This window comes from Vipera ursinii (assembly GCF_947247035.1).
Source record: "Vipera ursinii genome assembly, chromosome: 1".
Taxonomy (NCBI): Eukaryota; Metazoa; Chordata; class Lepidosauria; order Squamata; family Viperidae; genus Vipera; species Vipera ursinii.
This window is the reverse complement of record NC_139512.1, coordinates 182395430-182417115: the sequence shown is the minus strand read 5'-3', so window position 1 is coordinate 182417115 and position 21686 is coordinate 182395430. Positions and strand designations below refer to the sequence as shown.

Here is a 21686-nt window from a genome sequence, read left to right as displayed (position 1 = left end):
CTTTTATCTCTTTGATTTCGAAGGAAGATCAAGATGCTACTCAAGTAAAAAACTATAGACCGATATCACTTCTAAATACAGATTACAAGATATTTGCTAAGGTGTTGGCTAACAGATTGATGAGGGTTCTGTAACAGGTGATTCATGGGGATCAAACTGGGTTTATTAGTGGTAGGCAAATGAAAAATAATGTGAGGCATATAGTTGATGTGTTAGAGTTTTTGGAAAGGAACAACCAGATCCCTGCGGCGCTAATTTTTCTAGATGCTGAAAAAGCTTTTGATCAATTGAATTGGCAATTTTTGATGAAAGTTTTAGATAAAATGAATTTTGGGGATAAATTTTTGCAACCAATTAGGGCATTATATCAAAAACAAACTGCCCGAATAATAGTTAACAATAGTTTGACTGAAGCATGTAATATTGAGAAGGGCACAAGGCAAGGGTGTCCGTTATCGCCTTTATTATTTGTGTTAACATTGGAGATATTACTGGTAAAAATACGGAATTCGGAAAGAATTAAGGGTATACAAATTAGAGATCAGGATTATAGATTGAGAGCGTTCGCAGATGATCTGGTTGTTACGGTGACCCAGCCGGAGAACTCTGTTGTGGACCTGATGGAGATAATAATGCAATATGGGAAGGTTTCTGGATTTAAAGTTAATATACAGAAAACCAAAATTCTGGCCAAAAATATGACAGTATCGCAAAAGGCTCTTTTAGAAGGATTAACTGGATTTGAGATTGCTAAAAGGGTCAAATATTTGGGGGTGTTTTTGTCACCCTCTAATACAAAGTTATATAAAAATAACTATGAAAAATTATGGGGAAAAATTCAAAAAGAAATGGAGAGTTGGGAAAAATTGCAATTGTCTTTGCTGGGAAGAATCGCAGCAGTGAAAATGAATGTCCTGCCTAAATTTTTATTCTTATTTCAAATGATACCGGTTCTTAAGAAAGATTGAAGAGCTTTGGTTCTTAGACTTCCTATAATACTGTATTATACTTGGATTAGAGACCTTGGTTTATTTCAAGTGTAAAGACTGAAACTGATTCAAGGCCATATGGGTTAACTACTATTTTACTAAATTAACCCAACTACCTGCATTTGGCAACACTAAAACATAAGCTGAGGATAGCTGCAGGGATTCACATAAAATCTCCTTCCAAGCTGAGGGCTATTATTGGTGACTATATGGGCACATCCATCTATTTTTCTTGGCAACTATATGGGAATAATTTTGCCACCTTCTGGGATATACGTTATACATGTACATAAAAACTTCCCAGTTTTTAGCCTACAGCTTTGTGAATTCCTGGGGCCTCCCATCTCTGTATATAGCGTATTCAATCCCGCTAAGATGTTTGCTATCAGCCAAAGATAGCACAACATACTGAACCACAAAACACGTCTTAGCCCAGTGTTTGAAGCCTATCTGCTAGCGAGCCTTCATTAGACTATTTTGCACTGCGATCTCTCGCTTTCTCGCTCTTACTTTATTCGATTTCGCTTCCGTGTTACGGTTATGTTGAGACAGACAACGCTGGAAATACAGAGTGCCCAACCGGCAGAGTTTCACAGCAAGAAAAATGGAGCGATAAAAAGCCCCCTCCCCCGAAAGTTTATGCCGTGCCGGCTACTGTTCCGGGGTCACGACAAGGCCCTTTCCCCTTGCTCCTGTGGCGGAGCAGGGTCTGCCCAGACACCCAGCGCCTCCGCCTGCGAAGAGCCGCCTGAGCTCGGGAGCCAAGAGGCTGCGGGCGTGTTCGGGGACTTGTCCTGTAATCGATTGCCGAGTCAGCTGAGCAGCGCTGCCAAGCCAGACAACGCGCTTCCCAGATCGCTCTCTCCAGCTCAGGGTGTCTGGGTGAGACGTCCGTGATGCCTGTGTGAGTGCGCGAGCGAGTGAGTTGCCGGATCGGTTTCTCGGGGTTTGACCAGTTGTCCCAGGCTAACCCTGCTCTCTGAAGATGGAGGAAGTAAAAAACAGGATTACCCTTAGCTACAGATCCACTGCCTTAGTTTCCATAACCAACTGCGGGGCACAAACACACGATCGCTAAGCCTAGGAAAGAAACCGAGAAAGGAAAAGACTCATTAACAAAACAAACAAACCGGGAGGATGGTGGAATTGTTTCCCTACACGCACTGCTGAGGTAAATCTTTGTTGGGCTATTTCTTCGGCTTGGCTAGCGGCGGATGGAAACGAGAACATTTCTCTCCAGAAAGACTGCCTACCGGGCTCTGTCTTCAGTGTCGTTGGGGTGTGCATTGGTGAATAGGTGTGTGTGTGCCTGCGAAGGGCAGGGAGACGGATAAGGTCTGTCACAGAGTACCGCGCAATTATGGAGCATCTCTAACCTCGGGGTCAACAGGACTTGTTGCTTTTTAATTCCAAATTAAATCTTTAGAATAGGATGACGCGAAAAGGGTAGATTTGCATTTCTGTTTGGAAAACCATCTTTTAATGTTGGCCGACCCATCTAAGTGAATGCAGATTAAAGGATGCCTTAAAAAACAGAATTCTAATTTCTAGGGGGTTAATCGATTAATTCGTCCCCAGTTTTGATACGGTTGGCTTTTGTTTTCTAACTGAGTTGGGCTTTTCAATTGCAGTTAGGAAGAGTCTTCCATCCAAGATAACACAATATTTCACGGCTCGCCACGCGTTCCATTTTAAAAATGCAGGGTTGAAATTAATTGACAGCGCGCGGAAAGAAACAGACACCGGTAAAATTAGGAGATCGTTTTATTTTGCCTAGGGCCAAAAATAATTATTGGCCTGAGTTTCTGGATTTTTTTCTTCTTCTTAAACTCCGTGATCTATTCCTTTCAGGTTCCCTCCCCTCTTCTTTTTTTTCTTCTTTTCTTTCCTCCAAGATTTTCCCCCCTTCCCTCTCAGTTCTTAAGGAACCGGTGGATCAAGTTTTCTCTCGTCTGGTTAGTCGCACTGCTGTAGCTTTGGCTGACCTCTCTCTCCCTTTTTTTGTTCTTCATCTTTCCTGAAAGTACGTGCCATTCCCAACAAGCCCATCCTGAAGTGGGGGGGAGGAGAGAGAAGACGCTTCCTTCTTCATTTTTGCTTTGTTTCCCTTCCGATCCGCTTGCTCTGAATGATCTACCTGTAAGTTTTCTCCATCTTCCCTTGAACTCTGGAGGAGGAGGGGGGAATGAGAGGAAAAAAGAGGGATCCGACTTATTTCAAAAGGCGCCCCCATCTCGCTGTAGTTCCAGGGCATCGTAATTCCGTCTTTCTCTTCGTTCTTGGTTGGGAGGAGTGGTAGAAACTGCCGTAAGAATTTGGAAATGGGGAACAAACTTTTTTTTAAACCACAGAACTTTTCTTTCTTTCTCTCTCTCTCTCTCTCTCCCCCTTCCCTTACCTTTCTATCCATCTCATTGGCTGGGATAGTATTTCTCTCCTCCCCCGTGGGCTTTAGGAACTTTTTTTCCCTTGTTACCATGTATGTTACCTGCTGAAGGTGGAAGATAAGGTAATTTGGAGAGACATGAGGGAATTGCTCTTATGCTAAAACATTTAGATCTCAAGTATTCTTAAAGCCATGTAAACATCAACACGATGGCAGCGTTCCCCTATGAAATCTAAGCATTATACTGAGTATCTTGGGAATTTGATATGGTGTATGCCAAAGAGAAAGGAACGTAGCAGAGAAGTCTTTCTTTCTTAAGGAGGGGGATGAGGTAAAGGGAAGTGGTTTAGGAGACAAGAAATGGAGCTGCCTGTTTTCCAGTAAGTAATGGAGAAATTCCAGGAGCTGGGGCTAAATATACTTGGCAATCAATACAGAAATGGTTCATTGTGAATAATTTAACTGCTTGATGTAATAAGAGTTTTGAAACTAAAGGCAAAAGGGAGCTGGGGATCTAGGAGGGGAAAATGCAATTTTTTGCTGGGCATGGTTTTTTTTTCCAATTTCACTTTAAAATGTTGATTATTTACCTTTTTATTTTATTTCATTCTTATTCATATAGGAAATGACTGAGTGTCATCTAATATGGTTATTTGATTTCTAGAAAGTAATAGCATGCTGCTTGCTAGCAAAGTGCTTCAAGAAACTTTTGAGACTGCAGTAATGCGAGCAGTCTGGAACTACTTTAAAAATTGCCCCAGGGTTAAAAACTTAAGCTAGAATAAACTGGTTCCTGTGCAAAAATGTTATATCAGTGTCCTGGAAGCATACATTTTCCGTTTTTTGTTCACACCATAGAAGAGCCATAATGGTAAGAAACTTTATAGCATTGACATTTGACAGTACTTAAAATTCAGTCCAAAAATTCCTACTTGAGATACTCAGATTCCCTGTTGGATTTGTTAACAAATACGTTCCTGCCTTTGTGTAGAAGTAGCTGTTGATTGTTAAGCCACTAGAAAGCCTGTTAACACATACCTGACCTAAATAGGATTTATTTAGAAACTGGTTAGTAATTATTTTAGTGTGTGATTCCCCCTTGCCTTCTCCTGGGGTTCATTTTTGGAAAAAAGTAATTAACTTATTCTGATCATTGGGTGCTTTCAGAAAAATTCCAGGCAAAGAGGCTTCTGCTACGCAAACACTGGTTTGATTAGCAAGGACAAAAAGGAGAGTTGACTAAGAAACCTAGGTCTTTCAACAGTTGTCAGATGAGGGCATCTTTGATGGTGTACTTTTTATTTTATAGCACTGCACTTTGATTATGGAAGTGGAGGCTACTGATGGATACCTGCCCTGTAAGTATCGGTTTAATTTTTCTTTCACTGTTTGGACTTTTGCTTTATTGGGAGATGAAGATAATTCTTTATTATCATTATTTTATTTTTTGTTGGTTTGGTCATTTCAGTGATACTGTATAGATGTCTTGATGGACAGAAGATGATAGGCAGCCTGTATGGAACATATTTCCCTCTTTGTGTGTGTGTGTTTTTTTAAATATACCATACACTGTATGCAAAGGAACTGAGTGTGAATTTGAAGGGGTGTGGATATTTCTTTGGCCTTGTCCCAAGACCATAATATTAAACCAGTGTTGTTAATGTTGAGCAAGCAAATAAACCTTTCTGCCATATCTTGTAGCAGTTGTAACCTGCACACTAGCCTTTAATGAATGGAAGAATCTAATAACCTTGGGAGCAAAATTACCAGAAACAGTTTTGTCCTGGGTGCAAATAACAGTTTTTCTAAATAAAAACTGACACTTTTTAAAAATATAATAGGTGACCATGACCTTTCACCTGAAAGGGAACACTCCAATGTGGCGATTGACCTTACTTCAAGCACACCCAATGGGCAACATACCTCACCAAATCACCTGACAAGCAGTAAGTTATCTTTTAAAGTGTTTTGCGTAATAGATTAATTAATCTTGCCAGTCTTGGTTTGTATATAAAGAAGAGAGGGCAGATTGGTTCTTCATACTAATGTACACCTGAATGTGATTGCTAGTCTGAATTACTCCTAAATTGCTAATGAGTACTAGTGTTTAGCTGAACATGATAGAAAAACTTAAACTTGTTGGAAGTTGGGTGGGAAGTTCTTTTATGATGCAAACATGGCTACAGATTACCAAGCAAAAGCAGATATTTCAGTATTCAGATATTCCAAAAATATATTTGCTGGACTGAATGATTGAAAAAAACACATAAATTGTTCTCTGTTACTGGTCCACCTCCCTTCCCTTTACTTTTTGAGCCTTTTTAAAATGAGTTTTATGTTGATGGATGCTTGCAACACTTTAAATGCTTAAAAAAGAAAATATACATTTCTCCTGGCTATTGACACTTATTTATCAGATATAAATATGACTATTGCTGGCTCATAGTCAAGTGATCATCCATTAGGACTTTTTTAAAGTTCTTTTTTGCTTGGGACTATAAATAAATAGTTATATTTAATTCCAGATTAAACTCTGCTTCAAATACAAATTTGTAGTAATAAAATATGATCTTTCTATCATCCCTTTCTGAGAGGGAGCTATTGTATTTAGTCATTTTTCTATCCTTCAGCAAATTATGAGTAAAAAAAAGTTTTTATCAGTGTGTGAATTGCAAGATTATTAAAAAGCACTCAGTTACTTACTTGTTGCTAATGATATGTTATTAGTGTCCTGGACTAAATTTTTTGGATAAGTCTTATGAGGAATATAAACAACATTTAAATTTTGGAATAGAAGTTTAGATATCATTTATGTTTCTTATAAAACTAGGAAGAGTGGAGTGTATAAGGGACCAATATGTCAGGACCCACCTCAATCCACATCTTAGGAAATAAGAACTCTTGGATGCAAGTTTAGTCCAAAAGGAAAATGTTTACTAGGATGGAATCGATTGTGGGAATACAAGACGGAATCTGAGAAAAGTTACATTTCAATCCTATATAAACCATTCCCATTTCAGCCCCTCCCCTCATCCATTTGGTCAGATGTCAGGCCCTTCCATGGGAAAGGGAACTCTCCTTGGTTTTATGGTTATTGCTTTCCTTTTTTGTTGTAAATGAAGATGCAATCCAGATCTGTCTCTCCCCCTCCCTTCCCCCGTTAAAACATCCCCTGTTGTTTGAAAATCGCTTTAGTAACCATCCTCTCCCCCCCCCTCGGAGAGATGGCAGAATCCCCAGTAATAGCACGTTGTTCTACCTATACAATTATGAAATGAGATATAAATGGATTCTGACACAATATTTTTGCAATGGTTTTGATTTGGTTAAATATTCTTAAAATATAATAAAATGTAGAAATAAGTTAATGTCAGAGACAGGAGATTTGATGTATCTATTCCAGCTAATCTACTACAATATGTATTTTTTGTGGCCAAAACTGAGACCTGAATTGGTAATAATGAAAACTTTCATCATTTAGTCTTATCCTGTTGCACTTCCAGCATTTCATTCCTTCAAATAAATAATAGAACAATTTGCCCTGAGGCTCCTTTGAAAAGATCAATTGAGAACTACATCCCTTAACATGATCTTGGTTATTTAGATCCTGTTAAAACAAGAAGGAAGCCCATAATAGGCAACTGACTTGGCTTTTTATGTAAAGTAAATATTGTATGTACGAGACAGCAGAAAGGGAAAAAAACCCTGCTTTTGAAACAAACCATTCTCACCCAACTGTATCAAAATTACATGCTTTGTAGAGAGTGTTTTTTCCCCTCATATTTATTAGCCTGTGGCAATTCCAAGTGAGTAAGACTTGGCTATGCTATGTATGTTTTTGTGTTTCCTTCCAAAAGGTTGGGGGTCAATTTTTTTGGCACATGTTTCATAGATGTCAGCTTCATCTTTTCATTACTGCATCTATAATTACATATATATAGATTATAGATGAAGCCAAGTTTTTTTTCTTTTTAATGCGGAGTGCTACCTGCTACATTAGATTGGCTTATGTAATGTATTACATATACTTTACAGAAAAAATGCTGTGCCTTGGATTATTAATTTGAGTACCTTATTGACAAGTTTGTAATTGAACATTGATGGGAAAATATAAATAAGAAACAGGACTTATCTCTAATTTTGTTTCAGTATTGAATGATAATACAGGCTGTCATGGAACAAAAATTTCATTCATTATACATATTGAAATTGTAATGAATGAGTTGCATGAGCCCTTGCTACAGCAGATAGGAAAACTCTGGATCATAGTTGGTTGAACAGTTGTGATCAACCAACTGATTAATAAACTCAAAGATGCTGATGACACTTCTTATTTTTGGTAGGGAATAGAACATGTATTTGAGATTTTTATTCTGCTCTTGCCTGTTGTTATCCCAAGTAGCTGCACTATCTGCCTCTAAAGCTGAGTTGGCTTTGCTATGGTCTGATCAAACAGAAAAGATTACTGATAGTTTTCACCTGTAGGAAAGCTAAGTCCCTTGCTCAGTCTGAGGAAGAAGCTGTAGTTAAAGGATTGCAGGAAATGTTCATAACACGCCGATATATGTAGCTCTTGGCATTTATATATCTATACTCTGCTTCAAGCTCAAAACATTTCTAGAAAGCTGAAAACAGCCGGTTGGAGAGATATGGGGTTTGGGAAGGTTTGCACTTGAAATGATTCAAAACAAAATGTTTTGCACACGCCTGTAATTTAGTGATCTCAGTCGTTTCAGCACAGAGAAAAATACAGCAGTGGAGAAAACTTAACACCTTCTGATTTCATACTGTTTGTTAAGTATCTTTGTATCATTTTACAGACAACATAGATACTATATATCTTAAACAGTGGTGGCATCTTCTTCTTCACTTCCTCTTTTACCACTTCTGGTGTCAAGCGAGATGCAAAATTCTGGCTCTTTCTCTTCTGGCAGCCTCAACCATTGTTAACTGATGCTGTTATACTGTGTCTTTGATGTTGTCTCTATCTTCTTTTTTTTTATTGAAAAGTTTTAAAATACAGTTTTCCTTTAAGAATCCCCCCTCCCCCTCCCTCCTCCCCCCTCCCTACCTCCCCCCTCCCCCCCTCCCCCCCCCCGACTTCCCAGAGCTAAATACAAGGTATATATATAAAATGCAATCATAAGCAATCATAAGCAATCATAAGCAATCATATACTAACAATTATAAACTCTAAAATCCATCACTCTCTAGCTTATATAGGATAAAACAAATAATAATAATATTGAATATATATAAAAAGAAACTAAGATAAGAAAAGAAAAAAAAACGAAAGAAGACTTATTCAAATGCTACATAGAACTTCTTAACCCTATACTTGTTCTGGATAAAATCAATCCATTTTCTCCATTCCATAATATAGCATTCTTGCGAATGATCTTTCAAATAGGCCGAAATCTTCGCCATCTCTGCCAGGTCGGAAACCTTTAAAGTCCACTCCTCTATGGTCAGCAGTTCCTCTTTCTTCCAGTATTGGCCTATCAAAAGTCTTGCCGCCGTAATTAAATTCAACATCAACTTGGTGTCCACAACTGTGGCATCTGTAATTATTCCCAACAAAAAAAATTGCGGACAAAACTTTAACCTCTGTTTAAAAATCTTCTGCATGTTCCACCAGACTTTTATCCAAAAAGCTTTAACCTTTTTACAAGTCCACCATATGTGAAAATATGTTGCGTCTTCATCACCGCACCTCCAACATTTAGGCTGATAATTCGGACATATACTTGCAAGCTTTTTAGGATCTAAATGCCATCTATAAAACATTTTGTAAAAATTCTCTCTTAAATTTTGAGCTTGTGTAAATTTTACGTTCCTCACCCAAATCTTTTCCCACGTGTCCATTGTGATGACTTCCTGGATATTTTGGGCCCATTTTATCATACAATCCTTAACAAGCTCTGTTTCTGAATCAATCTCTATCAATGCAAGATATATCCGTTTGATATGTGCTGGTCCCTGATTCCTAATTTGCTTTATCAAATTTTCATCAGTCATTGTAAGTCCATTTTTCTGGTCTTCTTTCCACCTGGCCCATAACTGAATATATTGAAACCAATTTTGAACAACCTTCTCTTCTCGCAAGAGGCTATATGATTTCAAACACCAAACGTTTCTTTCCAAACTGAGAATCTCCTTATACGTAGTCCGATCATGTTTGAAGCCAGCATGTATATTTTCTATTGCGTGTTTTGGAATTGCCCACAATGGTATCTTGCAACTTAACTTATGTCTGTACTTCTTCCAAACTCTCAGCAATGCCTGTCTTAAAATATGCACCCTAAACACGTTGTCTACCTTCTTATCATACAACAAATATGCATGCCAGCCAAACAACAAATCGTGGCCCTCAAGATTTAATAACCTCCCTTGCGTCAAATTAATCCAGTCACTTATTCCTACTAATGCAGCAGCTTCATAATATAATTTAAAATTAGGCAATTTAAGGCCACCTCTCTCACGAGTATCCTGCATAATCTTAAGTTTAACTCGTGGTTTTTTCCCTGCCCACACAAATTTATTGATACCTCGCTGCCATTCCTCCAGATTAGAATCTTTCTTAAGAATCGGTATCATTTGAAATAAAAATAAAAATTTAGGCAGGACATTCATTTTTACTACTGCAATCCGTCCCAACAAAGACAATTGCAATTTTTTCCAACTCTCCAATTCTTTTTGAATTTTCCCCCATAATTTTTCATAATTATTTTTATATAGCTTTGTATTAGAGGGCGACAAAATCACCCCCAAATATTTAACCCTTTTAACAATCTCAAATCCAGTTAATCCTTCTAAAAGGGCCTTTTGCGGTGTTGTCATATTTTTGGCCAAAATTTTTGTTTTTTGTACATTAACCTTAAATCCAGAAACCTTCCCATATTGTGTTATTATCTCCATCAGGTCCACAACAGAGTTCTCTGGCTGGGTCACTGTAACAACCAGATCGTCTGCGAATGCTCTCAATCTGTAGTCCTGATCTCCAATTTGAATCCCCTTAATTTTTTCCGAATTCTGAATTTTAACCAATAGTATCTCTAATGTTAACACAAATAACAAGGGCGATAACGGACACCCTTGCCTTGTGCCCTTCTCAATATTACATGCTTCTGTCAAGCTATTATTAACTATAATTCGGGCAGTTTGTTTTTGATATAATGCCCTAATCGGTTGTAAAAAATTTTCCCCAAAATCCATTTTATCTAAAACTTTCAACAAAAATTTCCAGTTCAATTGATCAAAAGCTTTTTCAGCATCTAAAAAAATTAGCACCGCAGCAATCTGGTTGTTCCTTTCCAAAAACTCTAACACATCAACTATATGCCTCACATTATTTTTCATTTGCCTACCACTAATAAACCCTGTTTGATCCCCATGAATCACCTGTTGCAGAACCCTCATCAATCTATTAGCCAAAACCTTAGCAAATATCTTGTAATCTGTGTTTAAAAGCGATATCGGTCTATAATTTTTAACTTGAGTAGCATCTTGGTCTTCCTTCGGAATCAAAGAGATAAAAGCTGTTCTCCAAGACGGTGGCACCTTTCCCCCCCTCTGGATTGTCTGGAACAGTTCCTTTAACGGTTTTATCATTTCTAATTGTAAATTTTTATAATAGGCCACAGTCAAGCCATCCGTACCTGGTGCTTTATCCACCTTCAATTCCTTAATTGCTGTAAAAATTTCTTCTTCTGTGATCAATTGATTAATCCCTTCTTTTTGTACTTGCGTAAGAACCGGGATGCTAGCATTTTCCAAATATATATCAATATCTTTTTCATTAATTTTCTCTTTAGCGTATAATTTAGAATAAAAATCCACAAAAGCGTCCTTGATAAGGTCCTATTGAAACACAACCCTTCCTTTATGCTCAACCTGGTTTGTTAGCGTTACAAAAAGTATTATGCCTGGCAAACCGCATATTGGTTGCCACTTGGTCAGCCATTAATTTATCAAATTGTCCTCTTAACAACTTAATAGCCTCCTTAGTCTTCACATCCTCTGAGTTCAAAATCAAAGCCTTTTCTTTTTCCTTTATTTCATTCTCCAGTTCTTTCCTCCTAGCTTCCACAGCACGTCTATGTTTGTTGTTCATATATATCAACACCCCTCTCATGTATGCCTTGCTAGCATCCCACACCATATCCATAGAAGTACCTTTGTTCATATTAGTTTCAAAAAAATCCTTCATCCGCTGTTTACATTCTTCCACATTTCTCTGATTTCTAAACAAATTCTCATTTACGCGCCACGAGTGCCTGTCTCTTTTCTCCTTATCAATCTCTAACCACACTGGACTATGATCAGAGATAGTTCTTGCACAAATCTTCACCTTTTTAGTCCTCAAAAAAAAGTCATTAGTCACCAAAATAAAATCAATCCTCGAAAAAGATTGATGTCTATCAGAAAAAACACTATAATCCTTTCCCTGCAAGTGTCTCTCGCGCCAGATATCTCGCAGTTCCAAGTCATCCTTCATTTCAAAAAAAGATTTAGGCAGTCTAGCATGACTTGGAATGCACTTAAAAGCTCCAGCCTTATCCATCTGTACATCCATAACACCATTCCAGTCCCCCATAAAAATAAAAGATTTATAATCCAACTGGGTAAGCTTTGTATGAAGTAAACTAAAAAAGTCAGCCTGTTGTTGTTGTTGATTAGGGGCATACAGTCCAACTAGAAGCGTCTTTTTGCCTTCTATCAACAAGTCTATCAGTACGTATCTTCCATGCTTATCTGCTTCAATTAAATCCGCTGTTATGGCACTTTTAATATAAACAACCACTCCATTTTTCTTATTCATTGCAGAGGCAACAAAGTGCGTACCCAGTCTTGAGTTCAATAAAAACTTTTGGTCCATAGCCCTAATATGCGTTTCTTGCAAACATATAACATCTATCTTAAATTGTTTTAAATATTGAAAAACCTTCTTTCTCTTCTGTGGTGAATTTAGTCCATTAACGTTCCAAGTCAAAAATTTAGTTGCCATGCATATCCTCCCAAAGCTCTTGAAGCACTGCTTTGATAGGACTATCTTCTTTAGGCCGTGCTCCTCCCACTGCTTGGCTATGAGTACGTTGTGAAGATTCTGAAGACTTTTGCTGGTCTTGTTCTTTTATTTTCGTTGCTCTTTTTAAAGCAGCACGCGTTACCCTTTGCTCTCTAGGATCATCCAAAGAGGTTATAGCTTGATCTCCTCCAGCACCATTTTCCTCTGTTTCAGCCTCTTGATGTTCTCCTTCTCCAGATCCCTTTGCAGCTTCCAGAAGTGATAATGGGGTTGCTTTTAAAACATTATTGTAAAAATCACGCGCTTGCTTCACAGTAACCAGACGGTACCTTTTACCTTCATGCATCACCATCAACCCAACTGGAATCTCCCATCTGAACCTTATATCTCGTTGCTTGAGCTCTTGCACAAGAAATGTAAAGTCCTTCCTTCTCCTCAAAATCTTTGGAGGGATCTCTTTTAAAACCAAGACTTCTTGATCAGCAATCACAACTTTAGCATCGTAGGCAGCTTGTATAACTTCATCTCTGATTTCTCTTTTTGTGAAGTAAACCACCACATCTCTAGGCAACTTTCTCTGTCTGGCAATCCATGAGTTTACACGGAACACTTTATCCATAGCTGCTCTTATTTCAGATGCTGGCTGATTCAATACCACTTCAAAAGCCTCAGAAACCAGCTGCTTTAAATCTTCCTTAATGTTCTCTTTTAAACCTCTAATTCTAACAGCAAACTGCATCTGGTAATATTGGGCAAGGCTTAACTCCCTTTCCATTTTGTCTCTTAAATTTTCATTCTCCCGTACTTTAACTTCTAATATTTCATTCTTTTGAGTCAAATCATCCAGTTTTTCATCTAAATCTTCCACACATTCTGCCACTTTATGCACTGAGGACAAAATGTCTACCTTCATCACGCTGAGCTTCTGTTCCATCCTCTCTTCCATTCTCTCCTCCAGTTTCTCCAATTTCTCCTCCATCTGTGCAAATTTATCAGCCATTGATTGATTAATTGACTCCAAAAGTACCTGGGCATGTTTATCCAAAGCATCTCGTAAATCCTTCGGTGTCAGTACATCAGGAGGGTGCAACGCCTGTAATGATGATAGTTGCACCGGAGAAGATCCACCACTCCGAAGAGTTTTAGGGGGAGGTTTAGCCGCCATCTTTTACTTTTCAATTGTGACGCACTTTCACTTAAAGTTTAAAAAGTCCATCAAGCTCGAGAGTATAATAAAATAATCCTCTTCACCTTTTCCTCTTGTACCGCTCTGCCTGCTCCTTTAATCCATAGTCCTTTCTTCAGGCAGGGGTGGTCGCAGACGCCTGGCTCTGCTCCAAGAAGTCCGGAGCAGAGACGCCAGCCAGCTGGGAGCAACCCAGGCTTCGGGGGAGTTCAATCCTTCAGCCGCCCAAGCTCCAAGCTCAGGCGGCCCCGGAGAACTCTACCCCTACCTGGGGCCTCACCCCCTCCTCTTCTCCCGAGGAGGGGGCTTCAAATTTGCCCGAACAGCTGATCGGCGCTGTTTCGGGCGAAAAAACAACAGTTGAGCCGCGGGCAGCCCGGGGAGGCTGTCTCCGTCGCCGCGGAGCCACCGGACGTCTCTATCTTGTTTTGAGTCTGCCTTACGTTCTTCCTCGTGGTGGAGTGCCGTGTGGTAAATAACAGTCTAGATTTGCACAAATGTTTTAGATAACTTCCTTAGCTGTGGCTCTTTGCTTTGCTCTGCTGTTGGGTGTATCCGTTCCTTTGGTTTTTATGTATAGGCTTCTTTGAAATGATTAGAAATGATTAGCTTATATCTTGGCTTTTGTATATTTACACATAAAGAAAAAATGTATCTGGAACACCAGTCTTTCTATGTGTGCTTTCTATGTATTTTTACATAGAAGAATGTATGGGCTTGAAGTGGTGCTCTTCAAGTATGAACTCTTTATGGGGATTTGTATTAATATGATCAAATCATATTTGTAATGCTTTGGAAAGGTTTTACTGTTCTGTTAGTGGACTGTGGCTCAGTTCAGCTTTAAAATGTTGCCTGATTCTTTTGGTTAACTCAACCTTCTAAAATTTGGTAACTCTTAGTTGTATAGCAGTTCAAATCCCACGTTTCACTAATGCTGGGAATTAGGGAAGTTGGTGTCCAACACTTCTGAAAGGCCTTAGATTGGGTAACACAGGGTTAACTACATGAAAATATAAGGTATTATTGCTCTAGTCTGCTTTGATTTAATAAAGCATTTTTCCAATCAATTGTCTGGCTTTCTGATTCACATATCTAAAAAATGTCCAACTAATAAAATGAAGTATTGACAACTTATATTAATTATTATCTGCTGTTAACAAGGTTTACTTATAAGCTTCTTTCACACTCATGTTTCTTCTACATTTTACATTTGCTGCACAGTGAATGTAAATTTTATTAACAGTTTGGATTATTTTAACTGAGGGACATTTTCCCTAAAATGTACAATGAGAGCTTTTTAATTTACATTGGTGCTTAATTGGTCCCCATTCTGGTGCTCTCATTGAAAAATGATCCTGATGCTGGGAAAGATTGAAGGCAAAAGGAAAAGGGGAAGGCAGAGAATGAGATGGTTAGAGAGTGTCATTAACACAATGAACATAAATTTGGGCAAACCCGGGGGGACAGGCAGAGTATCCTATGGCCCATTGGGTCACAAAAACTTAGCAACTGAACAATAACATTCTGATGCTCAATGGATGGAAAGATCCATTATATACAGGTAGTCCTTGACTTATAACAATTTATTTAGTGACCATTTGAAGTCACAATGGCACTGGAAAAAGTGATTTATGACCATTTTTCACACATGTGATCAAAATTTGGATGTTTGATACCCGACATGTATTTATAAAGATTGCAGTGTCCCAGAGTCATGCAATCAGCTTTTGAGACTTTCCCACAAGCAAAGTCAATGGGAAAGCCAAATTCACTTATCAACCATGTTACTAACTTATCAACTGCAGTGATTCACTTAACAACTGTGGCAAAAAATGTCATAAAATAGGGCAAAACTCACTTAACAAATATCTCACTTAGCAACAGAAATGTTGGGCTCAGGTATGGTCGTAAGTTAAGGACTATCTGTAGACAAAAGTTTTAATTGTGATTTCTTTTTAAATGTTCCACTCTGGTTCATTAACCTATTGCAAATAAATTATTGTACATACGTTTTGTTATTTTTCCACCTTTTCCAGAGAGTGAAAAAGAAAAACTTTGGATTTACTTTAAACTATGACAAGAGTGCTTGCACCTTTAAGGTATCTTTGGATTTAATCTAATAAGCTGAAACTGGAAAGAGGCATCAGTCTACTATGCCATGCGTGGCAAAAGTTTTCCCTCCCAAAAGCAGGCTTAGGACTGAAGATGGTCAACTGGTTAAGAGATTCTGTCATTCAGGAAGGAAAACCATGTGTAATCTTGAAAAATGGTACTGATAAAAGCCACTCCCCCCCACACACACATTACCAATGTGTTACCATCCTTACCTCCAATAAAATACATAAAAATTGAACAAGTAAATACCTGGTATTTGTAATGTATTCTGAGGGTGTTGTGTCCTTCACAAGATATTAGATGAGAATTAGGTTGATTTCTGCATCAATCAACCTACTGGACTTACTATCCCCAATCCCAACTAAAATTCCTTCATCTGCTACTGCTGCTCCCCTCAGCCCAGCACTATGTCGTACCAGGAGAGGGGTGGGGCAAAAATGAAGCTTCTTCCATGTTCATTCTTTGTATTGTAAGCTCGCTATCACAGTCAACTTAGTAGGAAACCTTTTAGCCTGGATTGGCCAGGAGCAGCTCTGGCCTATATTCCTCTGGACAGGGTGCTTTGCCCTGTGGGCTCATTCTTGACAAAGCTCAAAAAGTGTCCCTTGCTTTGAACTGGGATATTCAGTAGCAGCAGACTGTCTGTTCTGCCCCTCATGGAATTTTGTAGGGAAAAAAAATACTACGCTGTACCCACATGTAAAAAAGAGAATTTACTAAGTGAAAAGTTAAGGCATCACTGCTTGATAAATAAATGTGTTATTCAAATCTTTTTCTGATTTATTCTGCATTGATGTAACTTCCGAACCACCATTTGCCTTCAACCAGTAGTTTTATGACTGAAAATTTGTTCTGGTGAAATAAACAAGGATTTCAGGACAAACCCAGTCTTTCCTCAAATTAATAGTTTATAGAAATGCTGGCTTAGACTCATAAAATTAAGTATCTATGATTGTTGTAAGTTTTTGTTAGATTTGTCCAGGTAGCCTAAATTCTTCAAGTTGAACAATGGAAGATTGGAATTTGTAACAGTGACACTTACTCCAGTTCCCATAAGGGAGATGATTTTTCTTCATTCTCTTTTTGTTCCTCCCCAACCTTTTGGTGGAATTTTACTGAAATATTCAAAAATCTGAACTGCTCTGTATGTTTCCTGTATATATATTTTGAGAGCACATATAGTGTGTTCCTTAGTAGTATGTTATGTTTTTCTTGGGCAGAAAATACAAGATGTGGGTTTAGCTCTTCTTTACTATAGTTTGTGGTCTGTCTGAGCAAGATTTTCGACATTTTATCTATGTTTGCCAATTTGTCTGATAATAGTGCTTAAGATAGTGGTAGTTAAAGTAAATTTATTGGACTTCATTCTCCTCCTGCTCCCCAGCCATTTACATTGGGGTCCTTAAGAAAAGCTTCTTCATGATGAGTCCACAGTTATATGCAGTTACTTTCCTTGGAGTATTATTATACCAGACATGACTCATCCGTTGGCATATGACATGATTCCACTTAATTTGCATACTGTAATTGTATAGCAATGCAGCAAAACTTGTTTCAGACTATTTCTTCCCTCACACCATAAGTTTGTCAAATTTCATTACTGGGTGTAATGCTTGTTAAATACAGCTTACTAGTAATAGATGTGAAATTATAGTGTGTTGTATACGTACACAAACTTATACACGTACATAAACATGCTTACTCCTTTCTAAATATTAAGGTAGGCAGCTAGCAGGCTGCATATGGTTCCCATTATGTCCTTTTGTAACAATTGAATCACCTGAGTTTTATCACAAGTTGGTGGCAAACTGCCATTTAATGGGCCTCTGCCAAAAAAGTATGCCCTGTCCATTCTAATGTATAGTATAACATGCTTTTAGGTGTTCTACAAAATATTTTATTATACGGATATTCATATTGTATTTTATTATAGTGCTAAGTCTTATTACTGTATTAGTTTTTATTATTAAAAATAAATACTGCAAAAAACCCCAAAAGTTTCTTAGCACTACATTGGTTGTATTGCTTGACTATTAATGTACGGTATTATATGTTGCTATTTTGTCCAAAGCAAAGCACAATTAATAAGCATAATATAAAAACATCTAATTATATTAGCAAAATGAAAGTACAAATCAAAAAGCAATGCTAAAATCTGATGAGTCCCAGTGAAATAAACTGAGGAGGTCTTTACAGCTGAGAAATATTAAGATTTCAATTGGGATAGAATACCAGCATAATTTAACATCAAATTTTCCTCAAATACTCCTGTCCTCTTTGGAATCCTTAAAAAAATATAAAAGAGAATTTCAGATTGGAACTCAGTGAATTAGCTGGGGACTCTTTATGGTGTGAAATTCCTTTCAAATCCATCTTAATGTATCTTCGAATATTGACTATAAAAAAATTCATAGATGATACTTCACCTCCTGAAAATTTTATTATGTAATTTCATTCATTTTAGAAAAGGTTGTAATAGAATTCACACATATTACTCTCTCTGGTGGCAAGAGACATTTAATTACTCATTTTGATTTAACATTTTTGAGGAAACTGGAAAAAAACCTCAGCAAGGTTTTTGATAATTGAGTGGCTTCATTGTCCATTTCCCCCAAGGTTTATAAAGTGATGCAACATAAGAAATGAATTCATTTTTTGTCTTGTTAGCTACCAGGTTTACTGTAGCAAAGCACCAAGTAACTAGTACATTATTGTTTGGATTAATAGTATTTAAAGGTGCATTGGATAAAGAATTAATGCAATAGCAAAGAATCTTGAAGAATCTTTCATTTAAAAATTAGCTTATTCAAATTTCCTTCCATTCTTAAAATATATTAACAAACTAATTGCTAATAAATAACATCTGTACAACTATGTTCTGGGACATGAATATTGTATATGAGTTTATTTTTTGCTCTTTCATCATAAAAGGTAAAGGTTCCCCCGCACATGTGTGCTAGTCATTTCCAACTCTAGGGGCCGGTGCTCATCTCCGTTTCAAAGCTGAAGAGCCAGCGCTTGTCCGAGGACGTCTCCCTGGTCATGTGGCCAGCATGACTAGACGCCAAAGGCGCACGGAACGCTGTTACCTTCCCACCACAGTGGTCCCTATTTTTCTACTTGCATTTTTACGTGCTTTCGAACTGCTATGTTGGCAGAAGGTGGGACAAGTAACAGGCGCTCACTCTGTTACACGGCACTCAGGATTCGACCCGCCAAACTGCCGATCTTCTGATCGACAAGCTCAGCGTCCTAACCCACTGAGCCACCGCGTCCCTTTCATCACATATTTAGGCAAATTTGCTGGCATGTGGTTTTTGCTGTTTCAGTACATTAGTCAACTTTTTATGTTTAGAAAACAAGCAAACAAAAATCTTACAGTTTTTGATGGCACATTTATTTTTGAGGGAGATCTGACATAATGCAAATATTCAAGTTCTCCGAATGCAGTCTACATAATCTTCATTCATTTTGTGAGTAAATGTTCAGATGTTGAGTCAGACAAATCATTCAGCAAATAATTCTGTGAAGTGGTGAAGCTTGAGCTGCTTGTTTCATAATTGCACTTAAAGAAAAAGCGTTATTGTTTAGTGCTGTCATACATTTTGTTCTATTTATTGTGATTTTTAGGCAACTTTTGTAATCTATTAGTAAGAACTAAGCAAATACCATTGGACCTACTTTGCAGTAAGCATACACAGAATTGTGTTATTACTTTCCTTTTTATTTTTATTCATGAAGAATGTTTTAACTATAGTCATTAAATAAATTACTGGGCTGGGATTTCACAGCATAATAAGCCAAAAACAGTCTGTTGTCCATTATTTAGTCATGGATCTAAGTTAACTACTAAGACAAGGACAGTAAGATATGTCCTCATGCACAGGGTGGCCAAATATCATTTTGAAAATTGTTCTGTTATATTGACTGATATTGTCATTCTGTCTTCTCATACAACTAGAAATATAACACAAAGAAATATTGAGAGAACTACCATTTGAAAACTGTGTTAAAGTTACTAATAATGGGGAAAGTGATCGTAGGAAGAGCTTTTTCTCTCTGAATGTTGAGTTTTTCAAAACACTGTTATCTTGTTAGGAAGAGTAATCATCAACCTGCCAACACACCATCTCTCATTGCCACTTTGCTGAATATATTATTTACAGGTGACTGGATTTTGTCAGCCAGGCCTGTCACCCTCACATTTAGGTTGCTTCAAAGCTGCCTTCTTAAAGTTGCTTCAGTGGTCACAACTTTTGTCATGTCCCCTAACACTGGAAATCTATCATTGTAAAGAGTCTGTAAGTTTAAATTGCAAATCTATGCATCATTCTTTGCCAAAGCAAAAAGCCAGAAATATCAGCCATGGGTTTTGTAATCTAATTTATTTAACCTGCCCAATTTTGTTAACTTCCCAACCTTTTTCTGTTTTACACATTATTTCTATTTTTTCTGTGTTGATTATACAGATATTCACATGGAACTAGCTTATGAAAGTTGCTGTCACCCAATTTTTGTGAACTGCCCTGATCAATAATGTTTTATAGTTCAATAAAATTTTCAAAATCTAGGAACCCATAAGTTTACAGCTTAGCTGGCTGGAACTAAATATAAATTTGGATAAGGGAGGAATAAGACTGAGAAATTAAAGAAAAATAAAAGTAACTTATCTTGAAAATTGTAATGAAATTATTTACAATGAAATAGTAACATTATCATCCTCAATTTTTCTATTTCTACATTGCTGCTTTTGTAATTTACTAAAAATTACAATGAAACCAATCATATTTTGAGTAAATTTTATTTAGATTTTTATTTATCTATTTAACTGCCCATCTCCCTCAGATTTCTTTATAATGGTATAGAATTGGAGCTGCGAGATAAATATGGCCTGATTCTGATTCTTCTGCCATCAGGCTATTGCTCTCAGTCATACATGAGTTTCACAAGCTCTGGAAACAAACTTTGCAATGGGAGAGATACCTTGGTATCCATATCAGCCAGTAAAAATTAAACATTTTTTTCAGTCTGTCCCAGAAATAAGGTTAGAAGAGCTATTAGCACTTATTTATGTACTTCTTAATAGAAATTTCAATACAACTGAATATGAGTTTGTATTTCAATATTATTCTCTTTACAAGGGCTTGTAGGATTTCCACATATATGATTTTATAAAATTTTACTTCCAACTCTGCTGACAGAATAATACTGAACTTTAATAATATAAATGATCATCAAAATGTATTGCTTGTAAATTGATCTAGATACAACGCTGCTTTAAAGCAATGCATCGCTGTGACCCACTTGCACCCTAAGTGAAGGTTATATTACATTTCATCCATACAGGTAGTACTTGAACTATGACCACAATTGAGCCCAAAATTTTTGTTGCTAAGTGAGACAGTGTTAAATGAGTTTTGCCCCATTTACAAGCTTTCTTGTTACAGTGTGAAGTGAATCATTGCAGTTGTTAAGTTAGTAACATGGTTGCTAAATTAATAACACGGTTGTTAAGTGAATCTGGCTTCCCCCATTGACTTTGCTTGTTAAAAGGTCACAAAAGGTGATCACATGACCCCGGGACATGGCAACCATTATAAGCATGAACCAGTTGCCAAGCATCCAAATTTTGATCATGTGACTATGGGGATGCTGCAACAGTGGTAAATGTGAAAAACAGTCATAAGTCACTTTTTTCAGTGCAGTTGTAACTTCAAGAGAATGTTTAGCTGATATATAAATGTTAAAACTGATGAAAGTCTATTGTGTGGAATTCATGTGGGAATATTCCTTTGCAGGTAAAATAGGTCAAATTAATTTTACAGCTTAAGGGAATCTCTTTCCAGTAATTGTATCAAATGCCACCTTTGATAGCATGTTTGATTTTTACAGACTATGTAAAGATAGGATCATATGTTCCACTATCAGTTGTATAGGAACTGCTGTAGTAAAATGTCTGTGGGCGTAGATCTTATGTTCAGT

General features: G+C 37.3%; 1 protein-coding gene across 4 annotated transcripts in view; it reads left to right on the top strand.

The window, feature by feature from the left end:
* Positions 1 to 1888: 1888 nt before the first annotated feature.
* IKZF2 (IKAROS family zinc finger 2) overlaps positions 1889 to 21686 on the top strand; it is a 174570-nt gene continuing 154772 nt past the window's right edge. For 2 of the 4 annotated variants that reach the window (XM_083354655.1, XM_083354654.1), the window contains exons 1-3: positions 1889 to 2160; positions 4685 to 4733; positions 5217 to 5321. In XM_083354655.1, the coding sequence (XP_083210781.1) occupies positions 4700 to 4733; positions 5217 to 5321 (139 nt within the window). In that variant the 5' untranslated portion in view covers positions 1889 to 2160; positions 4685 to 4699. Of the gene's footprint in view, positions 2161 to 4684; positions 4734 to 5216; positions 5322 to 21686 lie in introns of those variants that run through there. The other 2 variants (XM_083354662.1, XM_083354659.1) reach the window with 2 other exon arrangements.